This window comes from Odontesthes bonariensis, chromosome 20, assembly GCF_027942865.1.
Source record: "Odontesthes bonariensis isolate fOdoBon6 chromosome 20, fOdoBon6.hap1, whole genome shotgun sequence".
In the NCBI taxonomy this organism is placed as follows: domain Eukaryota; kingdom Metazoa; phylum Chordata; class Actinopteri; order Atheriniformes; family Atherinopsidae; genus Odontesthes; species Odontesthes bonariensis.
The window spans coordinates 17,802,292-17,823,920 of record NC_134525.1 but is presented as its reverse complement, the minus strand read 5'-3'; the positions used below and the strand labels follow the sequence as shown (position 1 = coordinate 17,823,920).

General features: G+C 44.7%; 2 protein-coding genes across 9 annotated transcripts in view; both read right to left on the bottom strand.

Annotated features, from left to right (window-relative positions):
- Window positions 1–1,711: 1,711 nt before the first annotated feature.
- prdm14 (PR domain containing 14) lies at window positions 1,712–6,934 on the bottom strand. Its single transcript, XM_075453095.1, has 9 exons — window positions 6,909–6,934; window positions 5,472–6,106; window positions 5,261–5,314; window positions 5,019–5,179; window positions 4,636–4,906; window positions 4,336–4,538; window positions 3,633–3,734; window positions 2,228–2,447; window positions 1,712–1,875 (listed from the first exon to the last, which is right to left on the bottom strand). The coding sequence occupies exons 1-9, from the start codon at window positions 6,932–6,934 to the stop codon at window positions 1,712–1,714; spliced, it is 1,836 nt and encodes a 611-aa protein (XP_075309210.1).
- A 3,161-nt stretch (window positions 6,935–10,095) lies between these two features.
- Window positions 10,096–21,629, bottom strand: part of ncoa2 (nuclear receptor coactivator 2) — a 57,428-nt gene continuing 45,894 nt past the window's right edge. For 4 of the 8 annotated variants that reach the window (XM_075452968.1, XM_075452970.1, XM_075452967.1 and 1 more), the window contains 11 exons: window positions 18,120–18,324; window positions 17,821–18,018; window positions 16,941–17,135; window positions 16,328–16,448; window positions 16,010–16,172; window positions 15,619–15,915; window positions 15,099–15,179; window positions 14,453–14,915; window positions 13,525–13,702; window positions 12,744–12,948; window positions 10,096–11,367 (listed from right to left, as the gene is read on the bottom strand). In XM_075452968.1, the coding sequence (XP_075309083.1) occupies window positions 11,356–11,367; window positions 12,744–12,948; window positions 13,525–13,702; window positions 14,453–14,915; window positions 15,099–15,179; window positions 15,619–15,915; window positions 16,010–16,172; window positions 16,328–16,448; window positions 16,941–17,135; window positions 17,821–18,018; window positions 18,120–18,324 (2,118 nt within the window). In that variant the 3' untranslated portion in view covers window positions 10,096–11,355. The remainder of the gene's footprint in view (window positions 11,368–12,743; window positions 12,949–13,524; window positions 13,703–14,452; window positions 14,916–15,098; window positions 15,180–15,618; window positions 15,916–16,009; window positions 16,173–16,327; window positions 16,449–16,940; window positions 17,136–17,820; window positions 18,019–18,119; window positions 18,325–21,629) is intronic. The other 4 variants (XM_075452973.1, XM_075452971.1, XM_075452974.1 and 1 more) reach the window with 4 other exon arrangements.

Genomic DNA, 21,629 nt, shown 5'->3' with positions numbered 1-21,629 from the left:
GCCTTACTTTAATCTCAGAGGGAATTAACTTCTGCAAAGCCATAAAGCTCCCCTGCTTCTATCATTAATATCACATTAATATAGAAATGGATCTGATGGATAGCCCTTTGGAGGCCCTGTTAACTTGCCAGGAGGTTAAGTGTGAAATCAATCCGTATAAACGACCCAGATAAAAAAAATTTCCTTGCTGGGGCATCAAGTCCTAAATCAGCCAATCAGAAGAGGCGCTAGTAAAACCAGTCTTTTAGCACGGATCGCTAACAATCTCAGTATTTCAGCTCTGGCAGCTCATTTCCCTCTTTCTCCTTCTGTCTCTGTTTTTGTCTCACCCTTCTTTCCCCTCCGCCCCTCTGCTTCTGGAGGACCCCAAAGGGGAGTGCTTCTCCTCTCGTGGAAGGCCCCTTCGTGGTGGCTTGGGTGCTGTTTGGGAGGGGCAGGTCCAGTGGAGGTTGATCTACACTTGTTCAAGCATCCATATTTTGGCTATTTGGAGGGAGAGGAGTGCTGTTAAACATTCAGTGATGTGGTGACCCCTGACCCTAAAGGCTGCCGTCCATCCGTTTCCAGAAGATCAACAGAGAGGCTGAACAGAGTGGTGCTGGGTATGCTGCTCCTCTCCCTGCAGACGGCTCAGGAAGATTTGCAGAAAGGAGAAAGAAAGGAGAAGGAAGTCTGATCTTTAGCTAATCACTCAGATCTATCTATCTATCTATCTATCTATCTATCTATCTATCTATCTATCTATCTATCTATCTATGTATCTATCTATCTATCTATCTATCTATCTATCTATCTATCTATCTATCTATCTATCTTAGGGGAACACATGTGGGACAGTTGGTGACAGTGTGAGGGCAGATGTCAGTCACACAGAGCCTCTTTGTCTGTGAAGCAATAGGCTGCTTTACAGCTTCACTCAATTGTCATTCATTTTGTCCAGTGGGGTTAGTTCATTTTTACTGTGAGCATGCAGCCTCCAATTCATCACAAGGCTGAGACGTAGATTAAAGGCACATATCCTGGTGCATATACAAGCTGGAACTGGAACTGGATTTGGGGTGTCGTTTGAAGTAGTTAGCTGCTTTATGCTCTACTTACCCCCCCACCCATTTTTTCCTCCCCTTTTAGTTGGACTGCACCTAAAAACAACCTGGCTGCTTTAACAGAAGGCCGCTGAATTTGGACAAAAACCACAGGCAACGGTAATTTTTTCTTTCCATGCGCTTATTTATTATTCGTCGATGATGAGAAAAGCCACCGCTTGAAGTCAACAAATCACACCTGGCTTGCTGTGGGCAGCCTAATATTACAGTAAAAAAACAAACACATTATGATTACACCTTAGAAATCAAGAGGGGGAATCACATTTATTTCACAGACAAACAGCCCCCATGTCTGCGATGATAAAAAAATTCTCTGTTTTAAAAAACATAATAATAATAATATCAATAAGTTTGAAAAGATTGCCCCAAACGACGCTATTGCAGAGGGAAAGCTTCAAGCCACAGAACAACACACAACATAGTTTTATAAATAGACATTTGCTAAACAACTTAAATTATGTTTTTCTTTTTTAAATAGGCCGATACAACAAAATGTCCTTCTTCATAAGCAGCAGTGATCGACAAAAGAGTTCGTGTAGAGATTCCCGTCCAATTTGACCCGTCTTCGCTTTTAAGGAAACATGACCAGGGTCGTTTTCTGCAGCAGTCTAGTTCCAGGGCCGATACTCGGAGTTTAGAACCGTCAACCCGCTGTAAGGGAAGCTCTGTCCGCTGTTCTTGTGCACTTTGGGATGCTCTTTCTCTGGGAACGCCGAGTCCTCCTGCACCCCGAGAGAGGACGGAAGAGCGGCGGTGTCTAAGATCTGTCTCTCTGTGGGGGGACAAAATAATGCATTACGTTACCAGTTTTCAAGGCAATGTTTTTTCCAGTTTTTTTTCTCTTCTTGTTTTCCAACATCTATAATTTGAACGTGCAGAATCCAGCGTCTGGGAACCGTCAAAAGCGGAAATATTTAGCCATTAAATAGCACGTTTCTTCCTTCATCAGAGGTAATAAGTGGGTAATAAGCAGTTATTTTACCAGCCACTTAACATCTGTTCCTCTTAATATTCGTTTTTTTTTCTCTTTTTTTTTCTCTCTTTTTTTTTTTTAGGGCTACTTACAGAAGAAATGTCTTCTATTCTGTCAAAGAAAAGAAAAAAAGAGAAGAAGAAGCCCTTACTTTTGTGGATTGTCATGTGGTATTGTAGCTCCTGCTCGTCTAGAAAAGACGCCCCACACAGCTCGCACGTGTGCGCCTTGTCTCTGGCGTGGGTTCGGCGGACGTGGCTGTCATGGGCGGCGTGAGAGGCGAAGGCCTTCCCGCAGTGTTTGCACTTAAAGGGCCTCTCTCCGGAGTGCTGGCGGATGTGTGTGCGCAGGATACTGGAGGCAGTGAAAGCCTGAAAGAGAATAAGGTCGACATTTATTTATTTATTTTTGTTAAAGTCACAGTTTCAAAAGTGGGTGGAAACTACAGCCAACTATAGAGAGCCACGCAGCAGATAAAGGGATTGAACGACAGTTTCCCAGCATTTTCGTTTAATTTGCGTCCCTAAATAAAACAGTAGGCTATCCTAAAAACATCTTAAAATGAATTCAGCCGAATTTTAAAGGGTAGGCTGAAAGTTCCTTCTGACTACATTTTGTCTTTCTTATTGGGATTTTTGTCACATTTCGCCCGCTCCTTAAAATAAATACCGGCTAAAAACAGCAGGCCTCGGCCTTAACAGGTGCTCACGCGAGTTAAGAATAGTCCAGAAGAGAAAGAAAAGGCGGATTCGTTTTTCAACAAAAGGGGTCCTCGAGAGCCCGTAACAATGGGAAGGATATTTAGGGGGGAAGAAACTAACAAAATGACTGTTCATTCCGGAGCTATAAATCAAAAGCATAATCTCGAAGACAAAAGAAGGAGTGCACATCTGGCGGTAATTAGCATGTAAGCCGCTCCGCTGCGCGTGCCTGCCGCGGGAAACAATAATGAGGGCCTCGTGCCAAATCCACCGTGAAACAAGGAAGCTCGAAAGGGAGCTGAGATGCTGCTGGTGTGGGCCTAAAAGATGTGCGAGATGTGCGGAGGAGCAGAGGAAATTGGCCGAAAAATTATTGCTAAAAAAAAAAAAAGCAACACATTTATGAATCAATAAAAAGATGTTGCCTACAAACTCAAACTCCAATTCAAGCCGTTTTTTTTTTTTAATATATAGCATTTATTTTGACATCGTAATGCCATATAGTGGCATTTCGTCGTTTCTATACATTTGAGCTTCTTCCTCGACGTTGAACAATAGACGAAAAGTTTCGGTTTAGCGTGGAAATTCCAAACGGGATGCCATGGGGCCTGTTGTTGCCTGCACGGTGTCAAATAAAACGCAAACGCAAACAACAACAACGATAATAAAATGAGTTGGTTTGGGGTTTTTTTTATGTGGCCAGGCTGAAATATTTATGTCCACTAGCTAGCCTACTTTCGCGGTGTGAGGGTTACAGACCTTATGAATAAAGCTGCGTTTGAACAGCTCATGGCTATTATGGCAACACGGCGATGGAACCAAAAAATTTTTTTTTAAAAATCAAAGGCCTCTCACCTTGTTGCAGTAGACACACTTATAGGGCCGTTCTCCAGAGTGCACGCGCATGTGTTTGTTGAGACTGGACGACTGAGAGAAGCTCTTTCCACACACCGAGCACTGCAGAACAGAAGTGTGCAAGACAGTTATATGAATTTGGAATGACATCATTTCGTGAAAGTTGTCAGATACCCCTTCTTCTTTTGAAAGGTAATGAATAATAATGTGATATATATATTTATATAGTACATAGAGTATTTTAACAGGTTGCTTCCATGGCGGAGACTACATTTCTTTTGCTTTTGCTATATTTCATTTCGTTAACGCCAATGATTTAGCGCAGTTTTATTCAAGCAGCGACAAATCATCACATCAGTCATCAGTTAGTACCGCGACATTGCCATGAACACAACAGCTCTAAAGTGATCGGACTTTTTGAGACCCATAAAAATCTCAAGTATCCGGTTCTAAGTGACTGAGGGGGAGGGGAGCTGTCCTTTCAGCACCACACAAACTTATACATCGACCTTACTCGGTGATGCAACCACATAATGATGTAATGTGGTAGCCTAGCAAGCCAGACCCGCACAGCAAAAAGCCCCGGAGCAAATTCCATTTGCGGCCGCTAGGGGCGTCTAGATTTCTAGGCTAGTAATGTGGAACTGTATGGATCTATAACGCAGCCTAACGTGCACGCGTATAATTTGCGCTGCGTCCATACCTTGTGAGGTCTGTGCTTCTCGTGCACGTGCAGGATGTGGATCCGCAATCTGTCCCTCTTCTCGAAGGATCTGTTGCACAGGTGGCAGGGAAACTTCCTGTCCCCCTGGTCCACGCAGCGCGTGTACTTCAGATGCTTGTCTCTGTAGTACTTGTATGCAAACACCTTCCCGCACCTGTCACACTTGAAGCCCTCGCCGGCATCTGGACAAAATAAGGACACACGAGCTTGTGGTTAAAAAAAAAAAAAAAAAAAAATCCAAACGAGAAGAGAGAGCCCGAGAGAAGGTTAGATTCTGACCTTCGGTGGGAAGAACCGTGTTGCTGTCCTCCCGAGGGCCCTTCAGTGTGAGCGGGATCCCGAGGAACTGCGTGTAGCAGTCTCCATACCACACCAGAAGCTCCTGGCCCGGGCTGATCTCCTTGCAGGCCTCGTAGAATATCTGACCCTGGACCTGCACTGCAGTCAGGTTTTGCTCTTCGGGGAAACGAGCGCACTTCACCAAAGACATCCAGTTTCCTGCCGCTCCTCTGCCATCTACGAAATGACTCAACCGGCCGTTCTCAAACACCTGCAAAAAAAGAACACGGACGGTGTTTCAATGATGACAATGGAGCTAAAACAAAACCCCAAACGAAGCAGGAATAGTGAAGACTGGGCATGTAGCAAATCCATCACATTACCTCCCACATTAAGGTGTTGTCATCGTATGTTTTAATCTCGCTGGTGTTGACCAGTTTTCCCTGGAAAGGTCCGAACCGCGTACCTTTAGGGATGCTGCTTTTATCCGTGAAAATTCCACAGTGGGAAGCGTTCCCCCAAGCTGCCTGGAGGACGATTAAACCTGCAACACAGAGTCAAACTTCAGTGAAAACAGTGACCAGTTATGGGGTGATAAATAAATAAAAAAGTTGCATTGGCTTACCCTCTGGAAGATCGACAGTTTCCTTGTCCAGTGGGGGGATGTGGGAGTCAGGAGCTGAACAGGAAAGTATAAGTCACAGGTTTATTCATTGTAGTTCTGTATGGAGGGCTTTATTGGTTATTCTTGGTTAGCATTGTTGCGTTATACAATGAAACTGCTGTGTAAGACTGTCCCACTCGTTTTCTCCACAGCCCATCATCTCAATGCTCACCTGAGTTTTCCGGTAGGGCCACACCTGATATGGCGTGACCCACGCTGCGATTCTGGCTGCCAGAGTATCCATAAAGCACCACAAACAAGTCGTCCTCGCTGAAGTTATACGACGTTACATTTTTCTCTGGCTGCACAACTGCGCCACGGAGTCGAAACCGAGTTTCCTTAGGCGGTGTGTTGGAGGAGGAGGCAGAGGAAGACCTCTCACTGGACGGACTGCTGAAGTCTGACAGCGGACCGGCTGCGTGCTCCGTCACCACAGCAGCCAGCTCCTCCGGTTTGGGATAAAGAGTGCGTCCGGGCAACATCTGGCTCAGGTAAGTGATGCCGCAGGCGCTCAACACGTGTTCGTGAAGGACCGAGGTGCTGTGGCCGTTATGGCCGAGGAACTGAGGGGTCCCGCCGTGCAGGCTGACAGGCAGGGAAGCCCGAGTGTCCGACACCAGCCGGCCAAGGGACTTGAGCGGGTGGAGGAGACTGTGCGTCCCCGGGAAGAAGTCCATGTAAGGGTGGGGGACCGGGAGAGGAGCAGGGAAGAAGCCCCGGACAGGACTGCCCTTCAGCATGTCGGGTTGGCAGCTCTTCTCCTTCAGCATAACAGGGACACCGACACAAACAGCACGGGGCGTGAAGCTGCAGGTTCAAATGGGGATGTATCCTTAAGTTCACGAGAGGAAGAGAAGGAGGGATGGGGGAGGAAGAGGGGTGAGTTCTAAAAGTTTAATGCAAGAAATCTAAAAAAGGAAACATGACATAAAAAGATACTAACCACATCTGAGGAGATGAATAAACCAAAAACAAACAAACAAACAAAAACAAACGAAAAACTTGCAACATAATGAAAACCTCAATTGTATAATAAATTAAGTAATACGGGACCATATTCGGCGTATGTTGGAAGAAGCTGTTAGGGGGTAAATGAAAGACGGCCGCAGTGACACCGGACAGCCGATTTTGCAATATTTCCAGCCGAGAGGTTACACATCAAGCGGCTGAAACGCGTGTTCTTTTTTTTTTTTAAGGAAGCCTTTACCCATCAGCCAGTAAATAGAGAGACAAACCAGGGTCGTGACACCAATTACAGAACACTCTGCCGGACCAAAGGTCAACATTAATGAAGCATTTTATGGACTTTGACTATTCCAATTTAAAGAAAACAAAGGGGATGCAATAGAAATGCTGCGAAGATGGAGTGCGTCACGCTCCGTGCGTAATTCCGATTATCAGAAACAGCTAATTGTCCCGTTTTCCTTAAAGAAATCTGCAAATGAATATAGGCAACAAACAGGCCCGTCGTCCAAAATAACTTGTGAAATTAAACCAGCGGGAATAACAGACGCTAGTCCAATATAAAGGTGCAGAACTGCCTTGTTGCAGTCATTTGTCATCAGATGGAAATCATGCTTACCTCCTGTAATAATCAGAGCGGTTTCACAGATGGTGGTGGGGGTTCTCCGTCATGCCCGCAAAATCTAAGTTTTAATGACCTCCTGTCATCAGATCAAACATGGTATACAGTGAGGTCGCTCGGAACAGCAATCTTCAGCGCGGATGTGTCTGTCTGTGTGTTGGTCTGTGTGGTCATCTGAGGGCACCTATCGTGTGTACGCGAACAGGTCTGCTGAAGATGCTTCTGAGCTCCTTCCTTCCTCCTATTGGCCGGGAATCCGCTCAGCCTCATGCATCTCAATGCCCCCTATAGGAACCCGTCTTCTGCAGGGACAACCCACCCCGCTCACTTCTCCGCTGCGGCCTGCTCTCCGTGCCACGGCGAGGCCCCCAAACATTTCAACACGAACACACACACTATGAGTTTTTTTTTTTTTTTTTTTATCTGAGGGGCCCCTTTGGAGTAGAAATGTACAACCCTAGTCTTACAAATTCGTGTTTTAATAAACATGCTTTTAAGAAAAAAAAAAAAACTGGCTTAATTTTATTTACTGTGACCCACTTTGGAGGATAACCTGACACATTTTGAGTGCTATTCAAGACTGTAAAAATGCTGAAGTGGCGTGTTTCTTCGCTCTCCTTGGGGGTCACTCACATCCGTTTGCAAATGCTCTCAACTTCATGGGAACTCAAGTTTTTTGGGTACATCTAAAAAGAAGAAAGCCTCATCTTTAGGGTATTTGTATTACATTGTAGTGCATTGCAGAGTGGAACTCTACATCAACAAAAAGAATTAGATCAAATATTTCTGAAGACATCCAGAGATTTTCATACATTTTCTAATGCATTGTCATTCTCTAAGAATGCACATATTTTTACTTTTAAATTAATTTTCCATGGACTTCTTCTTTTTCTTAGAACACCATCATCAGGTAGTCTAAATTCTTACAAAATAATGATAAAAAAACCCAAGCAAAGTCTGATGCACTACTTATACAGGCAACACTTTTAGGTGGTCTAAGAGTCTTTGCGCATTTCACACGTTGCTAAACACAGAATCAAAGATTCCTTCCGTCTTCACATGGAATAACATGAAATAAGAGGCACTCGATTAAATAATGCAATAACAGAATTCTTTATTTACAAGGCAAATAGCATCAGCGAAGCCATATTAGTTCACAACTTGCATAACTGTGGTTTTAACTTCTCTTGTATATCTAATTTTGCATAAAACCCTCACACACACGCACACACTAGGGGTACAAAGATTGATGCGGGTATACAGTGACTCCCGTGAAAGGATGCAGAGGAAGGAGAGAAAAAAAAAAAAAAAAAAGCATCTGTGGGGGGAAAACACAACAGTGAGCTTTCTTCCGAAAGTCCATATAGTATAATACATATTGCTTCAATATCCCTATGTGTCATCTTTTCCATACAACAGTGAGAGGAGAGGAAGGAAGGGGATGAACTAAACACAGAAACAAGTCTCCAGCAGCTGAGAAGAGTTGAGCGAAGATGCACCCATTCAATATTGTACACAATTCATTATACAAATTTATACAGACAGCGGTGTAATGTACAAGAAGAAGAACGGACGAAGTCTAAGGCATTATGCTAGGGTTTTTAGCATTTCAAGGTTGCATCTTAGCTCTAAGAAACTGGCAGACAATACAAAAAGGGCATTTAAAGTTCTTCAAAAACCATAAGTTAAAGAGAAAAAAAGAAATAAAGTTTTGTTTAGTGGGTCCAAAGCCTGAACATTTTGTAAGGGGCAAAATGATTCATTTGCTCCTTTGTCCTCATTATAAATGCTAAAAACAATGCACTGCTACCACATGGCTTTAAGTTGTTTCAAAATCTTGACAATCTTTGGAAATTTGCAAAGGGCTGTGAATCCTTCTTTTAAAATGGCTCAAAAAGGCCGATTCTACACGGCTGTACGTTACAATCAAAACAGCATTTTTTTTTCTTATAAACACCTGCAGGACGACTCAGGCGTTCACGCAGGCTTTCCTCCGTCCCACAGTCGGCTTGCTACAGCTTCCAATTCAAAAGACGAAAGGAAAAGGAAACAAGGAGCAACTCGAGAAATACAGAGAAGAGTGCGGTGCGACTGCACGACACCGTGTTGTCGACAAGAAACACCATCAGTCACACCTTTAGGCCTTTTTAATGACAATACATTCAGAGTGATTCTCTTCCTGCTTTAAGATGCAACATTTACATCAGACCCTGATAAGTGACATCATTATAAATTTCCTGTTTTTTCCCGCAGGCCTTCTGACCCAGAAGGTGCCGCTCGCTACGGAAAGAAAGAGTCCAATTGAAATGTGAGGAGTATTTGGCTTGCCGAAAGTACGTCCTGGGTTAAAACAGTTTGTATAAAAAGTTGTTTTATTTTCTTTTCCTGTTTTGAGAAGAAGAAAAAAATAAAATAAAATAAAAAAATCTACTTTTGAGGTTAGAGAGAGGATGACTTGCTTGAATTCTTGTGAGGGTCAAACCAAAACCCCCTACAGGGCCACAAGAACAGCACGCCATTACCGAACACTTGATAGTTGAACGAACTGCCTGAGGTCATAAAATATGGCTAAGTGTCTGTCAGAGCAGGTTGAACCGTGCAGTCTTAACTCTGACCTCTGCGATAGTAGAGTGGCTGGAGGCAGAGAGGGCGCGTGTCAACGGGAGGGTGGGGTCGGGGGTGGTAACAAACTACCTCCCTCTCCAGATCTCAGCCAACCGCTGCATAATCTAATAGGAACGCTGTGTGTGGATGTAGACTTTCTTGGTACAAACTGCAATAAAAAAAACAAAAACAAAAAAAAAAACTGTGTTTAATACTGCATCCAAACGCGGAGCAAAAATGTGTCCTTTTTATTCAGGAAACTGTACAAAAATTACAAAAACAAAAAAAACAACAACCCCCCACCCCACCCCAACCCAAGAGATTCTCAAGTAATTGTTATTGCTCGTTTACATCACACCAGAACAGTTTGCACCTAGCAGCTTGTATGAAGCATTTTTCACTCCAGACAACATAGAAAGCACACTTTTTATACTTTTTTTTTTCTTTTCTTCGAGTTACGTATGGCTGTATTGAGATGACTTATTTTTTTTGTTTGGTTTTCTTTTTTTTTCCTCTTTTCTTTTTTCTGTTGTAGTGTCCTAAGCTAAAGGCAGAGAAGCAAGCGATAATCTGTACACTGTATACACAGCACACCCCCACCCCCCCACCCCGTCTGCATCGTACCAGAACGTCCCCGAAAAACAAAACAAAACAAAAAATAACAAAAGGAAAGCAACTGCTCTGTTTCAAGAGGCAGCTGAGGCCAGGCTGGGAGGAAAAAAAAGAAAAATCCGAAACCCCTAAGGAACAAAATAAATAGGAAAAGAAGACGCTTTTTATTCATCGTATGTACAATCTCTGCAATTCATTTTAAACCATATTTGATTCTGACATCTTCTGAAACTACAGGACCGAAGTATAATCCATAATTCAGGTTAATACAAGAATCTCTTCAGAAAGAATACAACCATTACTGTTAAAATGATAAAAAAAGAAAAAGAAAAGGTGCCTCTTTCACACTTTTAGAAATATTCTTCTTGCTACTAAGATAAAGAGTCATCTAAAATAATTAAAACGAATCTATACAGAAAAATAAAACTTAATTTAATACACTATATAAACCTCTTGACTAAATTAGTCTAATCATAGAATTCCACTTAAACCATTTTTCTGCAGTGTTGATCAAGATCCGTTTTTTTTCCCGCAGCATCTTCACTCTACGTCTTGATTTCACAAAAGGAAAAAACAACAAACAAAACAAAACTAAACAACATCAACAACAACAACAACAACAATAATAATAATAATAATAATAAAATAAAGAACAGCAAAAAGGCAAAACCGGCTAAGTGTCCGAGCTCCATCCGGAATCTTGAACATAACTTTGGAGTCTTCAAATCTGTTTCCGAAACCGTGTCGAGTTGAGTGATAAAAGTGGGACAGATCAAAGGAGAGAGAGAGAATCATTGTACGTCATTTGTTTTTCTTTTGTTTCAGATGAGATTGTAAATGGCCGCGGTCCACTGAGAGGAATACATTCATCAGCTCACAGATCCCACACCAACTGCTGCCCCCTTTTAAGTCAGTGTACCCCACCGGGAGGCCGGCAGTAAGTCACACTACGGTGAATGCAGCTGGACAGGCAGATAGACTGACTCATCACGAGGCTCTCCTCCAGGAGGGGGGTTAGGCGTGTCGGACAGAGATCCTTCCCCAGCCTTCTGCACACACCTGTGTCTGTTTGTGGCCCAGCTGGGGCGAGGTGGCAAGGGTGGGAGAGAGGGGGGGGCGGGGGCCAGGGCACGGCATGGCTGGTTCAAGGGGCAGCCGGTTTTACATGTTCGAATTTGTGATTCTTAAAGGGCCCCCCGACACGCTCCTTGCACCAGCTGATCACTGAGGTTCACGTTAAGAGGCTTCATGATGGTCAACAGTATTTCTGCAGAGAAACGGCACATATCAGTCATTTAATAAACGCACAATCCAACACAACAGCTCACTGTTGAACTTGAACTCGTCTGGGGTAAATCGGCCACTTTAGCATAACACCATAAACAACTAGAAACCATCTTGGAGCGCATCATCAAGTCTGAAACAGGGCCAGTAAATCACAAATGCATGCACTAATGGCCTAAGAGTAAATAATTGAAATAATCTAAGTGCCAATATTTTTCTATAAACCTGGAAGGGCAGTAAATCAAGGGACAGATATACACAACAGTCTGGAGTGAAGACAATCAAACAGCAGCACCGTGGTTAAATATTCATGGCGTTTTACTGGCTTAAAAGCATTATGGTCAACAACAGTGCATTCCAGACACCAAGCTAACAATACCAGTGAGACAAGGGAAGATGGATTAACTTGGTTGACATTAAACGAACAAGAAGCACCTTGAATTTAGTGCTGCCGACATGAAATCATTTTGCAAGATGACGTGTAACTTATCATCGGAACAAATCCCGGTTTATAATCATGCTCCACTTGGTTTGACTGGACCTTAACCAGCCATCACGTAGTCTAAGTGGTATGGCTCTGAAAGGCCCGCTGCTTATTACATCACTGTCCTCTAAGTTCAAGTCAAGTGGCCGCACTCTGGCAAGAAGAGTTACGTAAACTACTGAGTAAATTATTCACTAGCGGGGCTGTTCAGTAAGTACACCCAAACAATTATACCTCTTTTCGTTTAAAAAGGTTCCAGAGCCGATTCAGGGCAGGTGCTAGAGCCACTTATAAGTTGCTTCTAGCTAAGAAAGTCATTACATCACTTCAAATGTCTCTTTAATACATGTTCGACCGTCCCTCTAGTGTATTCTGAACTTCTGTAGACAAAGTGCAGGGAGACAGTTCATCTTTAAAAACAACAACTGATGTCATATTATCACCGGTCTAGCTTTTAAACGCCGTTTGAAACAACAGTTTGTGGTTGTGAGCGCTCTCACAACCGGCCTTTCCAAACCTGAAGCGGTATTTACCAAAGAGATGGAATTCATTAAGAAAACCCAGACGATAACAATGAAAGTAGCTGCAAACAGTATTTAAAAATTCAGAGGCAAATGGGGATTGCAAACGCTGCTATGCTGCAAATTGAACAACGTTCACAGATGCAGGAGAACGAGGAAGCTCTCATTAGCTTAACCTACAGGGAGTTGCTGTAAAATGATGTATGCTGTAAAAGTATCTGACAACACCCGCTGAAGCATCATTTGGTAAAGCAGTGATTAATAATAGCCAAATGTGGAACACTTTGAAGCGACACCGTATTATTGTCCATTTATAGAGAGCTAATGTGTCCAGCCTGGCCTCCTGGTATTTACCTGTTCTTGGCCCATGGAAGGCAAGCCAGGTGAGGGCCCCGATGCCATGGATGTGACACTCATCTGCCCAGGCATCTGTCCCATGCTGCTGGTTGCCATGTTGGTGGCCATGGAGACATTGTTGAGACTCATGCCATTGCCGTTGTACATGTTGCTGTTACTCTGCTGGGTGAACTGCGGGGACGCCTGCTGCTGTGAGAACATACTGAGGGACAGGGCGGAAAATGGAAATGAGGCGGTTAGCGTCAAAAAGACCAAAATTACCACGTGTGTGTTTTTAACTGTGGAAAAAGGAAAAGAAAAAAAAAAAAAGACAGAAAACGACAAAAAATGGAAAAACGATGAGCTTGCTTTCTTTCTCTTTCTGGGTAACAAGTCTGCATCCATTTTTTTCCTGGTGTGTCATGTGCGACGGCATGTGCCCATAACTGAAGATGCAGCCTTCCCCGGATCGCTACGATAATAAAGAAAAATCAGCTGATATTACTGGGCTTCAAATGCAGCGAGTGGATATGTGGGCCAGGATTTTTTGTTCTAGGCACTGGTCGTTGTGTAGATGCATATGAATAGAAAAAGAACAAACTAATAAAAAGCTGAATCATTGTAGTTCTAAAGCTGAATGTTTTGACCATCAATTCTGCCCAGTGTGTCCTGCATCCTTTACTCTCTAGACGACTGGACACATCCAACATCCTCAATCAAAGCCACTTGGACAGAATACAGCTTCGAGGATAAGATTCTGAAAACGTATGTGCGTGTATGTGACACCCGCCATGGTTACCTGTTGCCTCCCATGTTGCCCTGCGGCCAGCCATTCATGTCCGGGGAACCCTGGAAAGCAGCGTTTTGCTGGCCCTGCTGCATCATTGGGGACTGCGTGTGGGCCATGCGGGGGGAAAGCAGCGGGCTCTGTGGCGTGCCAGGACCTCCAAAACTTCCGTCTGCCTGTTGGCTCATACCTGTGGCAGATGCATTAAAAATCAGCCTGCTGAGACCCGACTACAAACATACGTACTGGGTGAAGGAGTGCTGTTAATGTTAGCATTCCACGTGATTTACACTGACGTGCCACATAAACACAAAGCCTCTGACGAACGCATTCAGAGTGAGGGAAAATGTGAGGATTAATGTAACTCCAGACTACACATTCCAGTCTGCATTCAGGGTTATATTTTCTACATGCACGTAAACTACGAACAGACAATGAACTGGAAAGAGAGGGGATGAGAAAGTCTTTGGAAAAAAGAGAGAACTTATTTCTAACAAAATTATTGCTCTGTACAAACCCACAGGTCTCATTAGGGTGTAGAAGTGAAGGGTAAGTCAAACATGTCATTAGACAATTACACTCAGATTACAAGTCAGACTGGCAGGTACAGCCATGAGCTGGTCAGTGTGATCCGTGCCTGAATTACTGTGATCGTGGCGCCCTCTAGTGGAGGACAAATGCATAGTCAGGACACCATTTTAGGCACATATGAAAATATGTGATCAACTTACTCACACATATGCTCCAACAGTAAGGAGTAAGATATGCAGCAGGATTAGATTAACCCAATGGCAGCTAATTAATGCCATCCTCAATACGTGACAAATCAGATGTAAAAAGCATGTGATGCTCTGAGCCACAACACAGAAACGATGGCACGCACACACGCACACGGGTTGTGGGGTGAAGTGTGTGGTTGTCTGGGGAGTGGGAGCAGTACCTGAGTTGGGAAACTGAAAGGCACTGTGCTGCATTTGGGGGCTGAGTACGGCCCCGTACTGTCCGCCCATCATGTTTGTGTTTCCCATCATCATCTGTGAGGAGGAGGAGGAGGTGGAAGAGGAGGTGCCATGCAGGTGGAGCTGAGGGTTCGGGGGGAGAGAGGGCAGACTGGGGGAAAGAGGGGAGGAGAAGGGGGTGGTGGGGGGAGGTGACGAGGCCAGGCCTGTACTGGTACCGTAGCTGGGCGGGTAGGGGAACTGCTGGGGGTTGGCCTGAGGATTCCTGGGGTTACTCATGCCTCCGGCGGCCATGTTGGGAGGCATGTTGAGGCCCTGGGCCCTCAAGGCCATCCGCTGCTGGACCTGCTGGGCCTGCTGCACCTGCTGCTGCTGCCGCTGTCTCAGGTGGTTACTCAGCAGCTCCCGCTGACGTTGCGCCAACATCTGAGCATTGATGGTTACCTGCAAGTGGGAGCGGGATAAATTGTAAAAAAATAAAAAATAAAATAGGGGCACGACAAGACGGAAAGGATGCCACAAATCTAAAGCCCTGAATCGGTCTGACTCATCAGTAAACTAAATCAAACTTACAGTCAAAACAACATGACCGTGCAAAAATGTTTTGAGATGCTTGAGGTGATTCACCTGGTTTGGAGCATTAGCTCGAAGAGGTAGGTTTACATTTGACACACTGCTCATCTGAGTCATCATCGGCTGACGGTTCTGCTGGGAAAAAAAAAACATTGCGTAAGAGATTTAATACAATACATTTCTACTGATGAATCGAAAGGTCTTTTAAAACCAAGAAACGCTCAAAATTGAGCTCAAAAGATGTGTCATTTTAATTCAGTAAGGAGAAACAAAAAGAAAAGAAAAAGGAGAAGAAAAAAAAACAGAAGAACAGGAAGATACGAGAAGTGTTCATTTTTCTTTCAGTTGCACAACTTTAGTGAAAAATCTGCAGGTGGCAGGTTGACTTTTAAGTCCAAATAGTTCTTGTGTGCACACAAGATTGTGTGCCAAATTGTCAACCTCAAGGACAATTACTCAACTGCAATCTGTGTATTCATTTGCACAGCTACCGATAAAACAATTAGGTTGCATCAGAGTCCAGAATCATCACGACTTCTTGCGATGTCGGGAATGTCTACATGCATGTTTGCACCTGTTGGGACTGCAGTCGGTGCTGGAGCTGCAGGCGTAGTGTGTTGGGCTGGTTGGGGACCCCCCCGGCAGGCCTGAGTCCCGGCCGGGCCTGCATTCTCATCATGGGGTAGCCGGGCCGTGGGCCCATCTGGCCAGACATGGGGTGAAAGCCAGGCTCTTGCATGGGAGCGCCAGGGTAGCCCCTCTGTGCCATGTGGGATGGTGGGGGGCCAAACTGCTGGGTGTACATGGGGGGCTTCTGGTCTAACATCATGGAGGGGTCCTGGGGGAACTGGTCTGGCTCCAGTGATTGGCTCTGAAACAGGGAGCCACAGGTATAGCAGTTATAACACAATGTCACTAAAGTTCTGTATTAAATGAACGCCCCGCCATATGTTTGGAAGAAGCACCTGTTCTACCAGAGCAGGGATCCCAAGAGCGCGATCAATCTCCTCCAGCCCGTCGAAATCTTTCAGTGCGGTGTACAGCTGCGACATCAAGGCCCCCTCGTCCACCGTACTGCCATCACCTGAGCTGAGCCCCGTACTAGACAGGTCATCCTGGGGCCCCGGCCTGGGCAAAGAGGAGACAGAGAAGAGCTTAATTACGACTCAAAAGAACGTTCAAACCATAGCAAACATTTTGACAAGCAGAGGCATTTGAACACAAAGTGATGCCAGAGGCTCCTTTTGGGACACATGAAGGTAACTTGGAAGTGAAGAGCTTACCTGCTCTGGTTGACAAAAGCAGTCTGATCTATTGGCATCATGCTGTCGGGCCACGGGGCCGTCTGGTTGGGTGGAGCCTGTTGTTGGGAAAAATGGTGGCCGATCTCCATATCAGATTGAGCTTAGAGGGAAGAAATACCAGACATAGACAAAATGTAAGGCAACACATTAGAAATTTGACAGAGTAATTAAAATGACAAAAAATAAATAAATAACACACGCAAAGTAAACTCTGACAAAACAAATTTCTTTCAAACGATGGAGGAACAAGGATTAATGCAGGTTAGAAATGTAATTCCTGAGGTATGTGCAGTTCTGTGGCTAACCACAAGGTGGCATCCTTTACAGCTCAGAGGCACGCACACAGGGGAGTTTACATCTTCTCTGCTGTGCCTCAACAGCACTAAATGTTAGCACTGAACTAAATCTGCCATTTCAGATCTGCAGTCAATGTAAAGCAGGCACTAAATTCTAGGTTTCGACATTGACATACTTTAGAATCTGTTCTGAGCGACAGAAGCATGTCTGTTAGTGTTTGGGTACCCTGAAATCTATGCATTGCCATCTATTTTCTGCATGTAAATAAAGTCTCCGCGGCGCACTGTGCTCTCACCACTGGTCATCATCGGCATTGCCCGAGGCCCCGTTTGGCTGGTGGGCCTCATGGGAGCACTGCCGGGTCCCATCCTGCCATGCATGGCGCTTTGCTGTCCGGGGCCGGAGGCTCCCAAAGGGGGTGCAGAGGCTGAACCCCCCCAGCCCTCCTGCTGTTGCATGCCTGGCCGTTGACCACCCGGAGCCATCAGTCCTAGGGGAGCAAGCATCCACACGGAGACGAGGAGCGGTGAGAAATGTCTCGGGACAGATTTTAGTGGATGTCCTGTGTCCACATGATATGAAGCCTCGGTGCAAAATAAGTGGAAAAGTCATATATGCAGTGGTGAGGGATGCTTGAGGACTACTGATATGTGGGAGAGACAGTGAGAGAAACTTTGCGCCTGTGTGGGCGACTATTTCCTGTGACAGGAAGTGAGTCACTGCGTCATGATGTGATATGTGAGGGTGAGAGACAGATAGAGGAAAAGAAGTTTCCTCAGAGTTTGGAAGCAGCTACAAGTGCCAACACACTGAGGCAAAGGATGTGGTACTGGTTTTGACACTTGAAGAATTGTCAGGTAGAAATATCATAAAAAATCTGTCCAAAAAAAGGGTTCTGCACGTTTTATTACATTCGTGTTTACAGATGGGTTTGGAGATATTGTGAAAAAAAAGATCTGTTAATCACCGAGAATGTGCCTGTGTCTCAGAGCACCTAACTAAATCTGTTGCTTCTTAGGTGGGGCAGTTTCATGCTCACCAAGGCATGCTTCACTGTTAAACTGAGCATCCTATAACGGACTGAATTTCAAATCAAAACACATCGAGGAACAACAGCAAAAACACACAGATTCCCACAATGAGAAGAGACCACAAAAGCTGACACTATGACTTACCTGCATTGACCATGCCGGACTGGTTTGGCATCATGCCGTGACTTCCCGCCATGCCTTGCTGCTGCATAAGCGTGTATGGGCTTGTGGCTCTTATGGGATACTGTAATGAGGGCTGCTGAGGGGACACATTCATATCCAGAGAGACACTCCTCACAGGCAGACCCCTGCCTGGCTGGCCTGGTCGGACACCTCCAAAGTCTGAAAGCGAGGAACACAGGGATTGTGGTCACATGCCTAATTAACAGCAAGCATAGTTTCTGTTCCGTGCCCTTGTTTTCCTGAGTAAGAGCAGGACTCACTTGTTGGGCCCATGCCAGTTCCGAGGCCTCTGTGCTGCTGCTGCTGCTGCGCCGCCATGGCAGGATTGGTCTCCGACATCTGCAGGATGTCATTGATGATGTTCTGTTTGTCCATGGGACTGGGCAACGAAACAGGCCGGGGCTCGCAGAAGAGCTGCGGCTGAGCATTCTGCAGGTCGTTCAGGATGTCATCCAGCTCCGATGACTAGAGGACAGAGAGACAAAAGGGAGAAGTGCGAAAATAGAAACAGATTAGCCATTTATGCTTCCATTTGGAACCCTATTAGTGCCTCACTTGGAGACAAAGATACACAAATACACACGTGACAATCACGCCGAGCGCAAACTTGTATGAAGTGTCTGGAAGATGAGAACAGAAGGCTTTGGCTACATGATACAAGTTAGACTTTCTGTCAAATTTCTTACATGCCGCTCCTCACAAACCGGACAACTTTCTTCAAACAATTTCACAACTGCTAACCTTTTTAGTTGTATCCAATTAGCAGCAGGCAACAAAGAATGTCACGTCATCATAAACAATATTGTTAGCCCCGCTTCGGTGAGCCAACAGAAAGAACACGTGATTAGTAAAGAGGTCTTCTGCCAAATGATCCTGGAAGTGCAGCGATCATCAGGAGTTTGGGTGGCGCAACAGTTTGAACTCCTCTGTTCAGCTACTGTAAACAGCTGCAGTGAGCCTGCGTTTCAAAACAAGGCACCACTCATACACAGCGGGACTTCTGGATTAGTTTCTCCAAACGCCATTTTAAAAGAAGGCAATGACATGCTAAGACCTGGTTTCAGTTGTGAGGTGAAGAACAGCTAGAGCTATAAGGAGCTTTCCTTTATGTTTCAGAACACCGGTGCAGTGGCTTCTGGACTTTTCTTCCTCATACAGACTCGTGGGGCAGACTTGATAACAAGAATCCCAAAAAAGATGCATTCTGATAACACCACACGGCAGCTTACAACCTTACAGTGTGTTAGAGTTTGTTAACGAGAAACTAACGCAATTTTAACTCATCATTAACTCAAGAAAAGGCAATAATAAAATTAAAAAAAATTAAAAACTGCTTTACTGCACTAAAAATAATAATAAAATCACGCACAGTTAACCAAATACTTCCTAAAGAAGTCTGGGTGGCTTTAGGTAAATAAGTTGCACTAGCTGTAGCTGTCCACCAGAGTGCAGCATTTCCAGAGTGACTGACATTTTCTGATCGTGACACACTGTACAGCCGCAGAACAGCACACCAGCATTGTTCAGCTTCGGACTTCAATACAATGACATGCATTTGTTGGGCCTTTAACTGATGCTAAACAAATGAGGCTGCCAATAAAATATCTGTCCTATCAGAGCAGCTTTAAGCAGCACAGTCTTGCTCATGCCTACTTCTTACTTCTTAGAACTCGACCTGAAAAGACTCCATTTGCCTCCTTACACACTGTGCAAAATGGTTAGCCACACAATGCTGGAAATACTGAGAGCAGGCAGGCAGACTGGATATGTAGGAGAGCTAGAGAGTAACAGAGTGAGGGGTGGGGTGGTGGTGGGAGAGAAAAGCCCTAATGAGGTCAAGAATGATGTAATGCTTCTGTACACTCAGTTTGCACTCCTCCTCCTCCTCTCCTATTCTCTCTCCTCCCACTTTCTATTCTCTCAACTTCTCTCGTTGCTTTTACTTTTAATGGATCCTACTTCTATCAGTCCCTGTCACCCTCTTCTTTCGATGCATGTCAGGGCACGTCACGTAATCCGTCTCCTCCTTTAGTGCACGCCCAGTAACTGTAATAAGCCACACTGGAAACTTGAGGCAAAGGAAAAAAAAAAAGAAAAGAAAAGACGATCGAATTGTTGAACATCTCGTCTGAAGCCATTTCCCATGCGGAGATCACAAATTGATCCTGATATGAGAACTGAGACTGGAAAAGTAGCTGAAAAAAAAGACACTCTTTATCACTCTAATATAGATTGTGAGTAATTAATGACTTCGGCAATGGATAAATTAACTGTCAAAACGCTGACGTGTCCCACATTACCGGCAACACTGATACCCACAGGCTCTCACTCAGATATCTGCATGCCTAGCAACAGCAGGCAGACTCTTTAACAATCAGACAAAGATGAAGCCCTTCTAAGGCCGAAGGCTCCCTCTGAACACCTGATGCTAAACGTCGTCTCCGTCGCGGTGATTCCGTGTGCGTCATCAGCACCGTGTCAGCGTGGACTTCAGGGTGGCAGATAAGCCGTGTCTTTCTGACCCAGCTCGTGTCATTTTACAGGAAAGGGAACCGAGAGACGGGATGAGCAAAGCAGAAGTCCCACCGTCGAGGAGGGAAAAATGAAAAGTCGCCTCAACGCCTCATATGAAGCTGGCTTTTATCGGCTAAACAAAAAAAAAAAAAAAGGAAGTGCAGATATTTCTTACTGGAATACGTGCATATAAAAATACAACAAATCTGAAGTACTAAGCCCGCTCTTTCCCCGTCTCATCACTAACTTCAGGAATGTGAGCAGGAAAACACAAAAGGTTTGATTGTACACGCCAAAGTCTTTACTGAATCTACAACCAGCCAAGGTATAACTGCCTGTGAGTGAAAAGCAACGGAAACACCAACATCTGGCATGTGAGGGAGTATTTGTTTATGGAAATATAAATTAAAGATTGTATATTTTCCTTTGTCGCTCACTCACATTGCTGGTGCTTCTGCAACCTGTATTTATCACTCACTGAGGTGCAGCGACCGCACATCGGTCCTCATTATTTACCTCGTTTTCATTTCAACTCTCGGTAAATCCAGAATTGCGTCACAGCTGCCGTCATCAGCTTGCACATAATGTTCATTTTCTCAGGCAATTAGAGGCTGTAAAATGACAATTTCGTCTGCAGAGCAACAGCTTGATAATAACAGCTGCTCAAGAATGCATTTATGAGCTGTGATCAAATTACACGCCACTTCCCGTGTCTGACACCAGAAACTGAAAATACGTGGAAGGGGAACACTGGACCGCGAGTGCGATGGCCGAACCAGAGAGCGTTCGCTCACTTTAAACTGTAGAACACTTCTGTCTCAAAACAAAGTGATGATTTAAAGATCTGCAAGAAAAAGAAGAAGAAGAAGAAAAAAAAAAGAAGAAGAATATTCTGGGCATTTGTGAACGTTCACAAATAAAATTCAGCTGCAGAGATGTGAGCCGATCTTGGAAGATCAGACCTAGTGTGTGAAGACGGCAGCAGAGAAAACGAAAAACAGTTCAGGTCACATTTAACTCCCCGAGTCAGAGAGACTTTGGCTAGAATGGCAGCAGAGCTTCTCTGGCAGGTGTGACGGAGCTGGAATGTGACGCAGCTGGACTCTAATGGCGCTGCTGCTTTGGTAAGCCAGCATATGGAGAATGAAGAAACAGGCTTTTGGCAGATTGGCTGGCACACTTGTCAGGACTGGCAGATGGCAAAAAAAAAATAGTGAATGGATTGCTTAAATTAAGAAGCAGAGTCTGATTAACAG